At 39.6% G+C, this 18,756-nt stretch overlaps 1 protein-coding gene across 2 annotated transcripts in view; it reads right to left on the bottom strand.

The window, feature by feature from the left end:
- fras1 (Fraser extracellular matrix complex subunit 1) overlaps positions 1-8,968 on the bottom strand; it is a 451,829-nt gene extending 442,861 nt beyond the window's left edge. Inside the window, exon 1 of one of the 2 annotated variants that reach the window (XM_057831795.1) lies at positions 8,529-8,968. In XM_057831795.1, the coding sequence (XP_057687778.1) occupies positions 8,529-8,595 (67 nt within the window). In that variant the 5' untranslated portion in view covers positions 8,596-8,968. The remainder of the gene's footprint in view (positions 1-8,528) is intronic. The other variant, XM_057831797.1, reaches the window with a different exon arrangement.
- Positions 8,969-18,756: the final 9,788 nt, after the last annotated feature.

Raw genomic sequence — 18,756 nt, 5'->3', positions numbered from 1 at the left:
TTCTTGCCTGCTCGGTGTGTGCCTGCAACAAGCAGTCCCATCATGCTCCCTCTGGCCTCCTGCGCCCACTTCCAATTCCACCCCGTCCATGGTCTCACATAGCCTTGGACTTCGTGTCTGGTCTTCCGGTGTCCAAGGGAAAGACTGTGGTGCTGACCGTCGTTGATAGATTCTCCAAGATGGCACACTTCATTCCTCTGCCCAAGCTGCCTTCGTCGCTAGAGACTGCAAACCTACTGGTGAATCATGTTTTTCGCATCCATGGCCTGCCCACGGACCTAGTGTCTGACAGGGGTCCCCAGTTTGTGTCGAGAGTGTGGAAAGCCTTCTGCAAAGCCATGGGAGCTACAGCTAGCTTGTCGTCTGGGTACCACCCGCAGACCAATGGCCAGACAGAGCGGGCCAACCAAGACCTTGCTGCTGCTCTTCGGTGCGTCTGCCACCAGCACCCATCTTCCTGGTCCACCCATATCCCTTGGGTGGAGTACGCTCACAATACGCTGGTCTGCACAGCCACAGGTATGTCGCCCTTCAAGACCGCTTACGGCTACCAGCCCCCTGTGTTCCCTACCCAGGAATCGAGCATCTCCATACCCTCGGTACAGCACCACCTACGACGAGCTCATAGAGTCTGGCGGGACGCCCGTGCAGCGCTTTCGAGGACGGCAGTGCGCAACCAGCAGTTGGCGGATCGTCACCGAAGACCGGCCCCTGAGTATCGACCAGGCCAGGAGGTCTGGCTTTCTACCAAGGACTTGAACATTGCTGGGGTCTCGAAGAAGCTGGGTCCCCGCTTCATTGGACCTTATAAGGTTGATAAGGTCGTCAACCCGGTAGCCGTAAGACTCGCGCTGCCTCCATCCCTCAGGATCCATCCAGTTTTCTACGTCTCCTTGCTGAAGCCTGTCTCCACCAGCCCGCTTTGCCCTCCGGAACCTCCTCCGGAACCTCCGCGTCTGCTCGATGGTGACCCGGTTTACACGGTTCGGTCCATTTTAGACTCCAGGAAGAGGGGCAGGGGGGTTCAATATCTGGTCGACTGGGAGGGTTACGGTCCTGAGGAACGCCAATGGATCCCCCGCTCCTGGATCCTGGATCCATCTGTCATCCGAGACTTTCACACACGCTGTCCGGGGAAGCCAGGTGGGTCGCCAAGGGGCTCCCTTTGAGGGGGGGGTACTGTCACGTTCTGCTCCTGGTCAGATTTTGTGTTGTTGCAGAGCCGACTGTGGGGGCGTTCCCGACGTCACACCTGCAGCTCATCAACAACAGTATAAAGACGCAGGCGATCCACTGGAAGGACGCCGAGATATTTATTCTTGCTGGTCGCCATTTGACATCCTTGCATTTCGAGTAACTTGCTACTTTGGTAATTTCGCACCCTCCGTGGGTTTTAGTCGCCAGTCACTTTAGTTTTGTATGCCTCTACCTTGTGCAGGTATGTGAGTGTATTTTAGTTGTTTTATTGGCTCTGCCTAGCACCTTGGTTTACCCTCGCGTTTGTGTATTGATCCCCGTCGACCTCCTGTCACGGACCCGTTTTGTTATTTCCCCTTTTTGCCGCGAATGCGTGTTTTTTGTTTTGCATTTAATAAACCCATGTACGCTTCCTTCAGTCGTTTGTTGTCTGTTGTGAGGTCCAACCTTGTTTCCGCGTTCGCGGACCCTAACAGTTTCAAGGTATACCGTGGTATGAAAATGTCATGGTTTCAAAACCGCAAAAATTTTCCATTATACCGTCCTTAAGGTATTCGCTATTTAGATGTCCCAAAAATGCATGGAGAAATCCCTCGCTTGAAGCTGTAAGGCTCAAACCTCCCCCACCGGTTGTTGCTCAGTGTCAGTAAGTCAGCTGTGGTACACGATGGCTGGAGAGGGTGAAACTCCTGAACTTTTTCCTCCATCAAAGAAAACGAAATTGCTGGTATGGGAATACAGTGGTACCTCTACATACGATCACTTCGACACACGATCTTTTCGACATCCGACGTAAAATTTGAGCCGCCATTTGTTTCTACATCCGACGAGTTGCTCGAAATACGACGACATGACAGCAATGCAAACGAACGCACGGTGGATTTTCTTGTGTGAGAAATCAACACAGTTTTCAAAAAAAGTTGACACAGTTGGAGAAACAAGGAAAAAAGTGATGCTTACCTTTGAAATGAAGATGCAAGTTATAGAAAAATATGAGCTTGGGGTGCGCGTCCCTGAACTGGCTCAACAATACAGCTCCATGGTCCTCTTCCGACCACCGTTCGCCACTATTTATAAGTTAAGGTTACAATTATTATTGTGGTAACATTGCCAAGGAAATCGCCAGCTTCGTCACGTTTTTATCATTTATTTAAGAACTTATCCAACACAAAACGCCCATTGTCTTAAGCAGTTGACTGCTCTCAAGAAAACGAAAGTATTATCTCTACCGCACCGACCTATCTCACTGAGACGTCAGCTTCGCGGTGCGTTCAGGGACAGTAAAAAGTGTCCGCCATATTAGAATCCGATTCGTTACATTATTTACAGGTATAATTATTAATTCTTATTATTATTATTATATTATTCTGAATTATTTATTTATAACTTATTTGTTTTTCTATGTTTAATTGTCAATTGTAACAGTGCCAGCAGTATTTATTAAGAATTTAGTGTATGTTTTTAGGCTTTGGAACGAATTAATGGAATTATAATGTATTCCTATGGGAAAATCCTGCTCGACATACGACCATTTCGACTTACAAACAAGGTCCTGGAACGAATTAAATTCGTATGTAGAGGTACCACTGTACTTCGGCTCCAGAAAAGTTACAGATTAGCCTGCCTCCTTGGCAGCCATCCGCTGCAAACATGTTTTACATGTCGGTTGGCCCTCCTCCTCTAAGCCGCGGCCATCCCATACTAGCGATTTTGCTTTCTTCGATGGGGGAAAAAGTTCAGGAGTTTCACCTCCTCCAGCCATCTTGTAGCACAGCTGACTCACTGACACTGAGCAACAACCGGTGGGGGAGGGTTGAGCCTTGCAGCTGCAAGCGAGGGATTTCTCCTTGCATTTTTGTGATTTGTATATATACATACACACACACACATATGGAAACGCACACACCATATGGCACGCATGGAATCACATTTTAAAATATGTTGGGTGTTTTGGCTCTCTCGGTCAAAAAGGTTCCCAACCCCTGACTTAAACCCATGTCTATCTTTGATTCTGCTTTTTAATTTTAAATGTATTTTTTGTCATGAATAGGAAACTTCACATCCATGTTACAACTGGGTCTCCCTAAAAAAAAATCCCATGTTAACCTAGTTTGTAAGCAGTATACTGGTTGATGTCAAAATTGATAGAAAATAAAATATAGATTCATAAGTTTGTAGTTTTCTCCATTTATTATAAAGTATTAGGGTTGTAACGGTAAACAAAAATCTCGGGTCGGTACGTACCTCGGTTTTGAGGTCACAGTTCGGTTCATTTTCGGTACAGTAAGAAAACAAAATGCAAAATATAAATATGCTAGTTTTTTATTACACACTTTTGTGCTTTCAACAATAGGAACTTTAGCCTATACAAAGCTAGAATTCTGCTCAAAAAGTAGCGGGTATTTAAAGATAGTCCAAAAACAATTTGCCTTTCAGACCCCGCGTATTGGTCAGCTTTCTAAAAGAAAGAAGAAAAAAGAAGTCTTGTGCTAAAGAGAAAAGCAATCCCAATGACAAAGATTTTAACATGTATTTTACAAATGAACTGCCTCAATGAAACATTTTTTTTTTCTTATGAACGGTTTTTAAAAGCTTTATTGGTGGATTTTCCAAAGTTAAAGCGCCACACAGAAATTTAATTGTGTAAGCAGGATGTGTGTATTATTCTTATTATTTAATTACAGGTGTTTTAGCTCATTTCAGTTTATTTTATTTAAATGGGCTATCATTTATATTTTACAAACGTGATGTAGTATTCATCTATATTGTATATTTTATGTTGTATAACTTTAGTTCCTATGTGAATATTAGTTCCTACTTGGTTTGTTGTGGTAGGAGGGTTTTGTATTGAACACGGGGCCGTGTTGGTTATTATTATAGCAGAGAAGACAGCAGTAAATCAACAAAGACAAGTCAACTGTGCCCCAATCTACCACTCAAGAGATCTGATGGACTCAAAAAGTAGGTTACGATTGCATGTTAGTTTGAAAATCGACCGGTGTTCTGCCAAAATCTGCTACATCAGCAAAATGTCTTCATTAGTCGAATTTGACACCTCTCTAAACTTGTTTTGTTTATATGCATACAGGAATAACGTATTTTTAAAAAATGCCTGCAGAAAACACTTAAATGTAGTAATATCAAATAAGGACAGTTTAAAAACGCTATGTGACTAATGTGGTCAACTGCTTCAAAGCTAACACATAAAGCACAATGGTTAAAAGTAAGAGGGGGTAATACATGCAAAAAGTGTCATTGAGGCAGTGAAAAGGTTCTAAATAACTAAGTAAAAACAAAAATAGTGAGTACTCGCCGCTTCTAACCCATGGGAGCATGAGTGTGGATGCACGTTTCGCCACATAGTAAAGAATGGCCGAACACCGGATCCACCGTATTTTTACACGAGTGACTTCCGGCCCGATCCTAGCTACCGGTAGTGGTATTGACGCAGGAGGGCCGCATCTCGCGTCAAATGATAAACTCTGACATTCTTTTCGCGTGCGTCGCATTGAGCCGCTTTTGGCATCTAAAGCGCGGCCGCACTGCGGCTGGTGTGCATTGGCTGATTGACTCTAATGCCCACGTTTCACTGCGTTCTCACGGCGGCCACGTTGTCGCGCCGTTGACGTTTACTGTCCTACCATGTTGGTCCTCATTATAGCAGAGAAGACGGGGTAAATATAATCTACACAAAGAAACTGTAACCCGATCGACTCACAGCCTTGAAAAGTAAGGGTTATATTACGTCAGAAACTCGTTCGGTAAGCGTCCGAATCGAACACCACGAACCGAAATGGTTCAATACTATTACATCTACCGTTACACCCTTATAAAGTATAAATAGAGTATTTATCGGTTAAACAGTGAAAGGTAAAGGAAAATTTTGCATGTCGATTTACAGTGTGCGCCCATAAATCGTCTGCTCCTGCCCCTAAAATTTGAAGTTAGGGGCCACTGTGCTCCTAGTAAAAAAATTTAGTCTGGAGCCTTGTATTCCAATTTCATAATCATTCAATAATCACCCCAGTCTACATAAATAAACCCAAATTAACACCACTGACCACTTACACATATTTTAATGTTCTAAGGAAGCAAACACACATACAAAAAAAAACATTTTTCTCGAGAGTTGGAAGTTGTCCTGGGACCGAAGGGTCAGCTGTTCGATTCCTGGCCACTGTCAAAGTGCTCTTGGGTAAGGCACTGAACCCTTACTTGCCCCCAGAGAGTTGGCAGGGCCTTGCATGGCAGTAGTAAATGTGTGCTAATGTAAAGCGCTTTGGGCATGGTAAAAACATGTACCGTATTTTTCAGACTATACGTCGCACCTGAGTATAAGTTGCACCAGCCAAAAAATGCGCAAAGAAAAGGAAAAAAACATATACTGTATAAGTCGCATTTTGGGGGGGAAATTTATTTGACAGAATCCAGCACCAAGAACAGACATGTCATCTTGAAAGGCAATTTAAAATACAATAGAGAACAGGCTGAATAGGTGTACGGTATGCTAACATTACATGACGCTAGAAGTTAGATGAGGCCTAAAAAATCTCGCCCGACCCAGCCGGCCCGTGGGTATTAAAGCCCGACGCGGCCCTAGCTCGATCAATTAACTTAATTTTCTTGCCCGAGCCCAAAAAAGCCCGAAATTTTATGTTTTATTTGTAGGCACGAGCCCGGAAAAAAACAACAATTTTTTTGGTTTTATTTGTGAGGACTCAAGAGAAGGAGGAAATGCGGGGATGCGATGCATGGTTGCGTTTTGTGTGATGCCAGTGCATATATGCATAATGATAACAAATTAAAGCCTGTCTTTTGTAACAAATTCTCCCAGTTAAACACAACTGTAAGATGGATATTCAATAAACATTTAAGGCTTTTATATTTGCGTGTCTGTTCTAACAGGCGGATAGTGGATTTGACATTTATTTTAATCTCCTTGAGTTGGTAGAAAAAAACGCAAGTTTTCTCAATGTTTAAATAGTCTACATATTTTTATGATCATTATAAATGCATTTACACAATGAAATAACGCTGGAAAAGTTTGTTAAATATATTTCTCGTATAAGACCAAAGCGCCACATTCGTTTACATTCAGCGAAGTCAACACAGGTTCCGTATAGCGTCTTCAACAATCAATTTGAATCCTTTCCATAACCCACTCTACCGCAGTTGTTTGCTTTTCAATTCCCCTGTTTAGTTTGTTTTTCACTCCTATAACTGCTCCATACCAAAAAGGAAATACCAGGATGCTCGCTGAGGGCGCTAGGGCACAGGAGGGGAAGATTGAAAAGAGAGCGTGGCCACGGCGTTCACGTGCGCAGGCATGCACAGCGCCTTCTCTGTTTTATCCGAATTATTTATTTTATTTAACATCCAACATCTAACCATCCATCCATCGTTTTAGTACAAATATATGAATATATATTTGTTTTAAAAAAAAGTTAGTTTTTTTTATTGAGATAATAGTTTTTGTCATATTGCCAAGGCCTACTGCATAGACTGTTGAAATAAGAGTTTTTATTTTGACGCATTATTTTTACTGGCCAGTGGTTGGAGCATTCTGCTGGGCCTGACGGTTTTAAATGTACGTCCGGGCCACCGAGCCATTTATATGGTCGACCCCTGGTACTGGTAAGTTAAACTGATCTGGCATTACAAACTTGACGAGAAGCTATGATGATATGCGAGAGTGAACATTCATCCATTGATTGTCCGTAAAGGATTGCTGGGGTGCTGGAGCCTATCCCAGCTAACGATGGATAGCAGGCGAGGTACACCCTTAACTGGATGCAAGTCAATGGAAGGGCACAAAGAGACAAACAACCATCCATGCTCAAATGCACATCTATTGACAATTTCTGTTCAGCTGACCAACAATACACGTTTCTGGGCTGACATTTGCATGAAATGTGAAATCTAGATCAAAACTGGATTGAATTTGGTTTTACATTAGTCGCTGATCGTGCTATCAGGCAACAAATTGTATTAAAATTGGATGACAATGAGATAATACATTTACATTCGCACTGCATGTTAAATCTGGAGCAAAAACTGATTTGATGTTCCAGATTTGTTACACTGTTTAGTGTTTACACAATCTGTTGAAATCTGACTGTGATATTCAGTATGTAAACCTTTGGTTGCAAAGTCCAGATTAAATTTTGGTTTCACGTTACAGTTTATAATTTTGAATATAAAATCTGTTGAGATCTGAGAAGAGATACAAATTTGATTGCCCATGTCAAATTTGAACTGGCGCCAAACTTTAATATGGATAAATTCTGGATGAATCTAATTTTGTCATATACGACATCTGGTGAGATCTGAGATATATATATATATGTGCTGGAAAATGTTTGAATGACATTGCCTTGTAAATTATTAGTGGTGCCAAAGAGAAAACCTGGATCAAATCTGGATTCAACCAGGTTACAAATGTCTGCATGTTGTAACTTTGACATAAATCAACTAGGACGTTGGCAAACTAATGTTTAAACTGTTACTCACGTTGTAGGATGAAAGGAAACATGCGCACATGGGTTAGATGATGGATAAACGTATCGGGATCTAAATTGCAATTGATCATTACTGTCAATTGTAAGATTTGCTGTTTTTTTCAAATTTTCTTTATCAACTGCCCCATTTCTCACCCTGAACAGATTCCATTAAATTCAATATTTCTCTCTAACAAGTGAGTAATTTTACTTTATTTCATATTTATAATGCCAGGGTCAAGTTTTTTTCTTAGTTTGCTTTTACATTGGCATGATGAAATGTGACTTAAAACATGGAGACGCACTTCAAATGTAAATCATGTGTTAATATTAGTACATTCCACAAATCTTTGTAATTTCAACACTTTTTTACTTAATGTAATGTTTTAAGTAGCTATTCTATTTACTCTAATGTTTTAAAAATACATTTAAAAGTGTGTTGAAAAATTAAAGCTTTTCAGTTTCATTTTCGCGTTTTTCCCAGCCATTTTTTTATACAAATTTCCCTCCATCATATTATTATTTGTAATGCCATGTTTGGGTTTTAGCAAGAGGTTGCGCTTCTGTACTGTACTCAATTTTGCAACCAATAGTGCCCAAAAACATTTGCGTTTGGAACCCCAAAACCCAACGCGCAACTTCAACTTCCACTTTTTGACAATTCAGTAAAAATGCACACTGCTCCCTTTGCATACATGCTACAAGCGAGCAGGTGTAAAGTTAGCCAATGACCACCCCCCAGGTGAACCAAAATGCCGGAAAAGTCTCTTTGGGGGGGCTCCTGACCAACCCTGACCCACTTTACAAGCGCCAACTGCGGACAAAAATACCCACCATGTGTCACCCGGGGGGCGGCCAAGGCTGCAACCAGGGCGCCGAGCACCATCCAGCGAGCCGCCATGGTCGCGGCCAAGCCGGTTTGTAATCCAAACGCAGTCCCGGTAGCAGTAGTGGTAGTGAGAGAGTTCCTTCGGAGTTCCTTCCACCGCGGGGCCAACGTGCACGCTCGTCCCGCGGGAATTAGAAATAAGAAGCAGAGAGGGGGAAAAAGTCCTCCGGTAGGTTGCGGAATGTTCCCCCGAGCGCAGAGTCTGCGCTCCGGCCAGCAAAACTGGCGAAGTCCCGGAGCTTGGAAGTGGGGAAGTGCAGCTCCGCCCCTCCCTTACACGCACTCCAAGGGGAAGAAAAATGTGAAGCTCATGCACATGACGCGCACGCTGCACAGACCTGCAAACATGCAGGTCCTCCTCATCCTCCACCTCGTTGTCCCACCTCCTCCAGGGAATACCTCCGCCAAGGCAGCACGTCGCACTTCACCGAATGTTACTTGATCAGCTGTTCTATCCGCAGGAGAAGCGATGAGCAGTGACGAGTGAGCGATCTATGATGCTCACCGGTCACTTTGGACCTATTTGTTTAAAGTAAATTTAGGCATCATCTGAAAGTTTAAAAAATGGACTAAAAGACTGAAAAAATAATTTCATTGAACATTTCGATTACCGTAATTTTCTGACTATAAACCGCTACCTTTCCCCCTCATTTTGGATCATTTTGAAGCCATAAACGGAGTTTAAGGGGGGCAGGGCCATTTTAAAACTAAGAATTTTCCGTTTAAATATTGTCTATAAAAGTTGTAAAGCAATAAAACAAACAACAAAATGAATGAAATTTTAAAAAAAAGATATTTTCAAATGGGTCAAGATTATTTTTCGAACAGATCATGTGACTAGCACCTTAGACAGTCATTTGCTTTGCTTAGCCAAAACCACCCGAGGACCGAAGAGGCAACATATATATAGATAAGATATATATATATATATATATATATATATATATATATATATATATATATATATATATATATATATATATATATATATATATATATATACCGTGGGGAGAACAAGTATTTGATACACTGCCAATGGGTTTTCCCATTGACTGTGTATCAAATACTTGTTCTCCCCACGGCGTAGATAGATAGATAGATAGATAGATAGATAGATAGATAGATAGATAGATAGATAGATAAGATAAGATATACGTAATTTTTTTCAAACTTAAGTTTTCAAAAGCGACAACTACTGAGCAAGAACCAAGGATTGAAAATGTGGACCATGAAACCACCGTCAAAATGGTGAGTGGAGTTATAATTTGCCCCACTAAAGATGGTAATTGTTAACAGAGCCACCGCCGGTGTCTTGCCAATGTAGTTACCCCAGTCAAAAATTGTGTCCCCTGGCCGCGGGAGCGCACACACAAACACAAACATTAGTTATGGGTTATGTCGACTTAAACAATTAATTGAAGCCAGAAAAGAACCACAACTATATATTTTGGACATCAACCTTTATTAAACTGAAAAAACTCCATACAGGACTTGAATTACAGTAATAACAGTTATAGGTCATCCTACGAGTAAAACATTGCCTTTTTTTACTTTTGGTACGTATGTTACATTATTCGACAGAAAAAAAGTTTTTTAATTTTAATTTTTTTTTTTTTTTTTCATGGATGGGCCATGTTTTAAAACCTCGCAGATAACACATCACCAAAACACTGAAATCAAGCAAATCAGTGCAGTTTTTGACCTGGTTAACTACATTGGCACGACATGATACCATATTCAATAGATGACGATCCCCTCAAGAATGATGGGAAACAAAAAAACGCTCATTTTCAACTTTTTATTATAAATATTCTTGTAGGTTAATTTTATTGCTGACACTGCGTTTCGGGGTCATCAACATGCTTTGCCCCCCCTGCCCCAAAAGTCAAACTTCGCCTATGCCAGCGGCTTATAGTCCAGAGCGGCTTATTTATTGATTTATTTGGGATAATGGGTAACGCTTTATTTGACAGTTGCGTCATAAGACTGTCATAAGACAGTCATAATTATTATATGACACTGACATGGGCATTACGGAATGCTTATGACAGATGTCATTAAGTGTCATCTGGCAAATAATGTTGCTAACTACATTTATGTCCAGCTCGGCTCTTTTACATCCATTCAAAAGTGAGATCATTTGCTGGATGACACAGTGAAAGTGTTACCAAATACCACAACTAGCAATTAATGAAACAACTGGAAAAGTAACTGCATAAATATTTAACACAGAACATGAATAGCGTACCGCACGAATGTTACTTTTAGAACGTGACGTCGCCATCGTAACGTGCAAGTGGGTCATTATAGAGACGCCCTCGCATACAATCCATGTTATTTCTGCTTGTTTTCTCCGGTAATCATACAGAAAAGAATATGCTGAGTAAACAGTGCTGCTATGGAACTTGTAGAAACGACTCTAGACATTACGACATATGAAGGATGTGTTCTTCATACGTTTCCCGTAACCAAAAACTGGATGGATGAACTTGTACGAACGTCAAAAGACCAGTTTAACGCCAGCAAAGTGAAGCCATTTACCTTAATATGCAGTAAACATTTTGCTGGGAGCAATGGTTCTACAGAGGAAGAAGACGTAAGCCATTTTGTTATTTTTACTATTTTTTAGCGTGGCGTATTGCCGTGCTGCCTTTGCCGGACAATGAATGACCTGAAAAAAATTAAAATGGTATCTGACTGCCACTGTTGCTACCTTTTCTGTTGTAAAAAAACAACTTTAGTAAGGAGGAAGTGTAAATAAATTATAGAATTAGGATGTTATTAATGAAAAACTTAAAAGTGTTCGTTTGCTGTCACGGAGTGGCATGCAATCGCTACTCAATAATAACAATGAAAATTACCGCCATGAATGATGCAAGACATAAGACAACCACAGGCTATAATATAAAAGAAAGACCGGGCATATGGTAATAAAGGATAGATTGTTGAAACAGGAGAATGTCATTGTCAGTGGCGTAAGGCAACGCACACATGAAAAAGGTGTCGATAAAAAAGCTACCTTTGGATCAGATCGGCTCTTTTTCAGCCCTCAACACTCAAGCCATCTCTTTACCTGAACATTTGTCTGTTCATTCACATCTTTACCAGTGAATTTGGCACCAGGGACATTATTTTCGGATAGAATTGGTAGGTTTAGCTCAGTAAACATCTCGTCCTGACAGTATTTCCATGCATTTAGTATTCCGGACAAACGGGAGGTTGACCCGCCTCGCAACAATTGCTGACGTCATGATTATTAATGAGCAAAAGGGACGTGTTGCTTGCGGTATGCCATTTGATTGTTATTTACATTTGTAGCGCTGCAATGCATGCTAGGAGGCATGTTGGACGACAACAGTGTTGGCAGCAGGTGGCAGCAGAGGTTGATTATCTCCCCCAAGTGAGCAGTGATGGCCAAATGAAGCTTCTTGAAATAATGAAGCTGTGCAGTTATTGGTTCAGAGCTTGGTGCTTGATTTGGTTTTATGACAGTCTTATGTTGCCGCTGTCAAATAAATTGTTACCGGGTAATAGAGCAGGGCGGTAAACCGAAAATTTACCGTCACCGAAATTCTTAACGATGACCGACGTAATTTTGACCATGTCGGTAAATTCGGTAAATTAATAAAACAAGAAAATAGTCTTTTCATCCCGCTTTGATTCTGTGTTGTTCGTCTATGTTCATTCCCCTTTAAGAAAGCAGTGAATGTGCTTACGTAGGGAGTCACGTGATCATCAGGAAGCCAATCAAACAAAAGCCCGGTAAGCTAACGCTAGCAGCTAACGCTACAAGCAAAACGTGATGGAGTGTGGCTTAAGGGAGGTTCACCAAACTTTCAACCGACATTTAGTAGACTCTTGGTGGCATCCAGACGGGCTTTCACCCGCTGTCCTCCTTTGTTCTCACGATTTCCGGAGATGGTGCTTTCAGTGCTTTCTACTGGTAGCCAGGCTAACGCTAGCTAGCGGCTAACGCTACAAATGAACGTTATGGAGTCGGATAGAGGCTCTAACCTTGTCGAAACGGCTGAACTTAATGAGTGGATTGGGCATGGACTGCATCTAGCAATTACTATGTGGCGTTATTTTGTATCTGTCTGTGTGTGTGATTCCTCTGATAGCTTTTGTGATGGTAAAGAATTCTGCATAAAGTACAATCCAACGGCGAAACTTATAATGACCGAGAAATGGCCCCAGCTATTTTTATTGTGCGTGCATTTATGAAAAAATGCACTGGGGGGGAAAAAAACCCTTAAACCATAAAGTAAACACTTGTATTTAATAATTATATCACAGCAGCCATTAACAATAAGTTGTCTTTTTGAAGTGTACTGTTCAAGCTGCAAGTCATTTGTGTTACAATTACATGTTTGCACAGGCATATTGATTTTGACAATGTACATTGTTCAAGTCATACACGCTGTTATAAATGTTCATACTTGAATTCTTATTGCTTACAATACATTTTTATTAGGGCTGTCAAACGATTAAAATTTTTAATCGAGTTAATTACAGCTTAAAAATTAATTAATCGTAATTAATCGCAATTCAAACCATCTATATAATATGCCATATTTTTCTCTAAATTATTGTTGGAATGGAAAGATAAGACGCAAGATGGATATATATTTTCAACATGCGGTACATAAGGACTGTATTTGTTTATTATAACAATAAATCAGTTCTAAATCAGTTATAGAAATTTTATATTAAAACCCCTCTTAATGTTTTCGTTTTAATAAAATTTGTTAAATTTTCAATCAAAAAATAAACTAGTAGCCCGCCATTGTTGATGGCAATAATTACTTACACTATAAAATCAGTCGCACCCAAACGCCAGCAGAGGGCAGCAAAACTCCGCAAAACACAATTAACAGGTGGGCCTTTCACTCTAGTGACATTTAAATATGTCTGAGCTGGGCAAGTGCGTTAATTGCGTCAAATATTTTAACGTGATTAATTTAAAAAATTAATTAACGCCAGTTAACGCGATAATTTTGACAGCCCTAATTTTTATAAATTTAATGTTTAGACTGCATGTACAATTGTTAAATACAGTATATCAAATTGAATGCTGGTAAATAAATCAACAAGAAATAGTTAATCTGTATTTCATGCATTGATTCAGATTTTCAAATTATATAACAGTCCGCTTGGGCGAATTTATCGTCATTTATCGTTATCGAGATAAATCTGCTCAATTTATCGTGATACATGTTTAAGGCCATATCGCCCAGCCCTACCGGGTAATACCATTTGTGTAAATATCCCATACTATAGAGAGGACACTTTCGGTTTATGGGCCAGTGCCACTTATCTATGAACAAATGTCGTTTTCGTGTCAAATTTGGTGGGTGGCGGCTTATAGTCAGGTGTGCCTTATAGTCCGAAAATTACGGTATGTCCTGAATGTAACATTAACTCTTTCAGGGACAGCGGTCACAACAGTGGACAGCAATTCAAAAGTTGCTTTTGCCAATATGAATGCCATAAAAGCACTTGACATCTTTAACAGAAACAAGTGACTATTTTTGTTCATTTAAAAAAGCTTCAAGGTAGTTTTGCATTAAAAAAAAAAAAGTAATTATTGCATTCTTTCATACAATGGGGTAAAGTGAGGCAAATGATGTGGGGTAAAGGGGAGATGTCTTACTTCACTCCTTCATCACATCTGGGTTTAGATCTACTGAATTTTCATTTGCACCATCCATGGCGTCATACAGGCCAAACCCTGATGTGCTGCCTGCCACTGCAGAAGATCTGGATGGCCCACCCATGCAGATGATGCACCTGCAGATGAAATAATCACTTCAGACATTTCAATATCAGATAACTAATCCATCCATTTCACATGGTCCACCTGGATAAGCTGGTCAGCTGACTCAGATGTGTCACATGGTCCCAAGTCAGAAAAAGTGAGAGGAGTCTGGCTGCAGCCCGCCTCTCTCAGTACCCTGCGCCGCTCTTCTCAGTACCCATCCCGCAGACAGGAAATGACGCAACACCGCAGCTCTCAGTCCCCTCAGACCGGAAATGTCGTCAACCCTTGCGACGAAAACAAGTTACGTTATTTCACCTCTCGCGAAAAAAACACGGTAAGTGGCCGCACTGAAAAAAAGTTTTTAAAAGCGTATGCATGTTTAAAAATGTTAAATAGTTAAACAACACTTGCGGTGAAAATATGAAGTGTTTATTCTGAGTTGAAAAGACCGTACTTATATCTAGTATTCTTAATGTAATTTAAATAATGTCTTCCTTTACTAACTGCATGTGACTTTGTTCTACTTATATTGTTTAATACGTACTGATGAATTCAGCAGCGAATTGGCTAATGCTGCTAATGCTTTTTACATTTTTTTTTCACAATGAACAGTCTTCTTTGTGTAGTTTTCATTATATTGCACTCTTATTTTTCATTATGTACATGCCTGCAATTCGCAGCTCGCTGTTTTTGTTGTTGTATGGTATTGTTGTTTTGCCTTCATTTGTTTTGTCTGGTCCTTTGTAGTTTGAATGTTGTCACATGATCCAAATAGGACAAGGTTGTAATTTTTTCTTGATATTGTTACTCTGCTTAGCTATATATTTTTTCATTATTATTATTTTTTTTTTTTACTAGCTGCAAGATCACCACCCCATTGGGAAGAAACTAAATCACGACCCCCAAATGGTAGTCTTCCCATGCAGATACAGGGATGTCACACAGATCCAAATGGAAGTAAGTAGCATAAATAGTAATGTACTTTAGATTTTGGACTGTGCTGAACACTTTTTTTTTATAGACATCGAACAAACCCATAAATAAATAAATAAAACCCACTGTGCAGACAGGACCAATGGTGACAATATAAGACCATGCCGAGCTTCATGGACGGTTCAAACTCATCCTGCCCAGGAACGGCTGGTATGTTTTTATGTCTGAGACAAATGTTGTGCTCAGTGGAAATCTGGATAGGCTTATTATTCCTTATATTAGTTAACAATTGGACATAATTGATTATTTACTCTTTGTTTATTTAACCAATCAACATTCTCATTAGCTTATGCAAATCTTGAATATAAAGAGGCCAGAAATGGTGTTGATTGTCTAAAAAAAGAAAGTTTGATTGACACGTGCTGACTTTTGGAACGTTGGCCTGAACAATGAAATGGAATCAACTGTGAATTTTGAGGATTTAGTTTCTCTAAAAAACATAATGTCAATTGTACAAATAAGTAAAATGTAACTTTTTGTGTTTGTTTTTTTGCAGATATGAAATGCATATTTATAACTTGTCTAACAAGTAGCTCATTCAAAGGTATAAAAAAGTATTTTTTGGCCTGTGTAGGGTATTATTTTAACTATGTAGCCTACAGAATGCTTGTATGGGCTCATGTAGGTGTCTGCGTACATTTGTATTTATATAACATATGTCCGTGTGTATAGATTATGTATTTTTCAGGGAAGGACCATATTTGTGGCTGACCCCTATGTTGTTGCAACATGGTGAAAGCCTACAGGATGTGACCCACACATGCATTTGCCTGTAAGGCTGATTAGTAACAACTACAACTTGGAGCATTGGTTCATTTTCAAAGAACAGTCAAATCATAACAAATTAAATGATCCAAATTCCAATTATTTGTGGGAAGAAAAACAGATCCAATCTTGAGATCAGAGAACTATTGTTATCTCTAATGAAATTCAGTAACCATTCATATTGGCATGGCGTTTCCATGATGATCCAGAATAGCCTTGTTTGGTTTTGAAGGTATGTTCCAGTCGATCCTTTTATGTTGCCCCTTCAATTAAAGCAGAATTGCACTCCAGATGATTCATCCAATCATTTGAAGCAAAATTCTAAAATGCCACTCTAAAATTGCGAATGTTTTGTTTCAAGGGCGTTGGCCCGGTCTCAACATTGGTAGGGACGAATATAATGCAAATAAGGTTGCTCAAAAGTTGGTGGGGACAACTTTAGCATCCTGAAAAGTTGGTCGTGTTATGTCCCTACCGTCCCTATGCAAACCTACGCCCTTGTTTTGTTTGCATGAATCATTTAAACCTGACTGGTTGGTGTTCTTATGCATGGAAACACGTTTGTAATTGTTTAACTACTGTATTTAATATAAACCTATATTTTCAATTGCAGAAAACGTTGACAGCAATCAACAGGGGGACATGGAAAGAGAGGATTGGAAGTGAAATAGAGGTATTTGTAAAAGTGTGTATATTCATTGATTCAAAACTTGAAGGAAGTGACTCGGTTAAATTCTTACGTTAGGGTTTTTCGGGACAGCCATAGGGGAAGGACTGTGGCATCTTCATGTTGATGGTAGGTGAGTTTAACTGTCCAATTTTGTCCTCTGTTATATTTGTATTCATTTATCCATTTGTAGTATGCTCTTTGCACTGTTCTGGATGCTCTCTTTGAGTTTAACCATTGTAAAATGAAGTTCACCGAATCATTCAAATTGGGCTACAAAATATCCTTGTCGTTATTCTTTATTTACACTTGTTTTTAATTTTTGTTAGACTGATATGCCAACTCTGAGGAAGTGGTGGTGTATATTGCTAGCGGACAATTTCAAACTTGGGTGCATGGTAAGTCTTTGAAACTGTTGATATGGCATTCATAGGAAAGTAGGTGCACAGCACCTTAATTCTTTGGTGGAAAATGTGGAATACTTATTTTTGTATTTTTTCAACTTAGGTGAGCCACAGGAAAGAGTTTGCCCATTGGACAGACAAGGCAAAAGCATTACTGCAGGGTGAAGTGCCACCAGTCTATCAGCTACAGAAGTGAAATTTGAATATAATTGCTGAGGTCAGCTTTTAAAGACTTTTTAGTGTCCATTACTCTGACGCACTTTTGAACATGTCCCCCTTTATTCACTGATTTATTTTTAGGAAGAGGTGCAACCACAACTCCTTCAAGTTAGTGGTGGCCCACTCCAAAAAGATACGGCGGGAAAAAATGGTAAGATTATTTATATACCTAGTTTATTGCAATGCCTGAAAAGAAAAATCAAGTATAAAATTAACTAAGCATCATTTTTATTTTACTTATGTAATATTCAAATAGCTCTTTTCTTTCTCTTTTCCAATGAACAGTTTTGGTAAAAGGATTGTGCCAGACAGCACAAAAGCCTCGGACAGGGCTGGGGGGGGGGGGGGGGGGTCAATGCAGTAGGAGTTCCCAAGCATCCTGCAGATGGAAGAGGATGAGCACGAACTACAATATCTTGGAGCCATTCAAGTTCTGTTTCAACCATCTGGGAGATGGATTTACCTTTTTTGAGGAGATTGTTGATCAAAGAAAATATCTGGTATTCTCTCAATAATAATAAAAAAAATAATAAAACTAAAAAAATAAAGTTTACCACATTAGAACTGGTTGTATTGAGTTCATTTTTCTACACTTATAAATTTGTTGTTTTTTTTCTTTTATCCCAGATGTTAGTTGTAGGTAGTTTTAATTACCTGTGATAAAGGCGGGAGTGCTTGCCGAAAAATGTCAGGTAATTAAAACAACCTACAACTATTGTCTGGGATAAAAGAAAAAAACAACTAACACATGACAACTATTTTGTCATTTCTGTTTGAAATAAAGGTGCCTTTCCTGGAGCAGAAAGTTTAATATAGTTTCTGAATTAGTTAATTAGGATCTTCACCCACATGAATGAATTTAAGTAGCAAAATGAAAGACAAAATTGGTTTGGTTGCAACATTGAGAGAATATTACGTTTTTGATACATTAAATTGTAATGAAGCTATATTAATGTGTCCGTTCATAAAAATGTAAGGATGACAGCAATTTCTAATAATTCTCAATTGGAGTATATTTTACAATTGACAAACTAAAGTACACACTGTGATAGGTTACATGCGATCTTTCAGTCACCAATTAAACCTTTATTGCAGTAGTGTGTATTTTAATTTTGATGTACTGTAACCGTGTTTTTCATTTTGGTAAAATCAGCAGGCTTTAACAAACTGACCGCGCTTAAAGAGTTAATCTCCCGATTTCACCAAATCAATTTAAGGAGCATGGAAATAAATTATTATTTAAATAATAATGAGTGATGCTGAAACCGAAAATAAAAGACGTGCGAAAAGAAAAGTAAACTAGTATTTACGTTCGAATGGACGCTAACTATTACGATAAAACCGGAAGCTCGGAGGTCGAGCGC

The sequence above is a fragment of the Corythoichthys intestinalis genome, chromosome 3 (assembly GCF_030265065.1).
Source record: "Corythoichthys intestinalis isolate RoL2023-P3 chromosome 3, ASM3026506v1, whole genome shotgun sequence".
NCBI lineage: Eukaryota > Metazoa > Chordata > Actinopteri > Syngnathiformes > Syngnathidae > Corythoichthys > Corythoichthys intestinalis.
The sequence above is the reverse complement of the archived record's forward strand: the minus strand, read 5'-3'. Positions and strand labels throughout refer to the sequence as shown.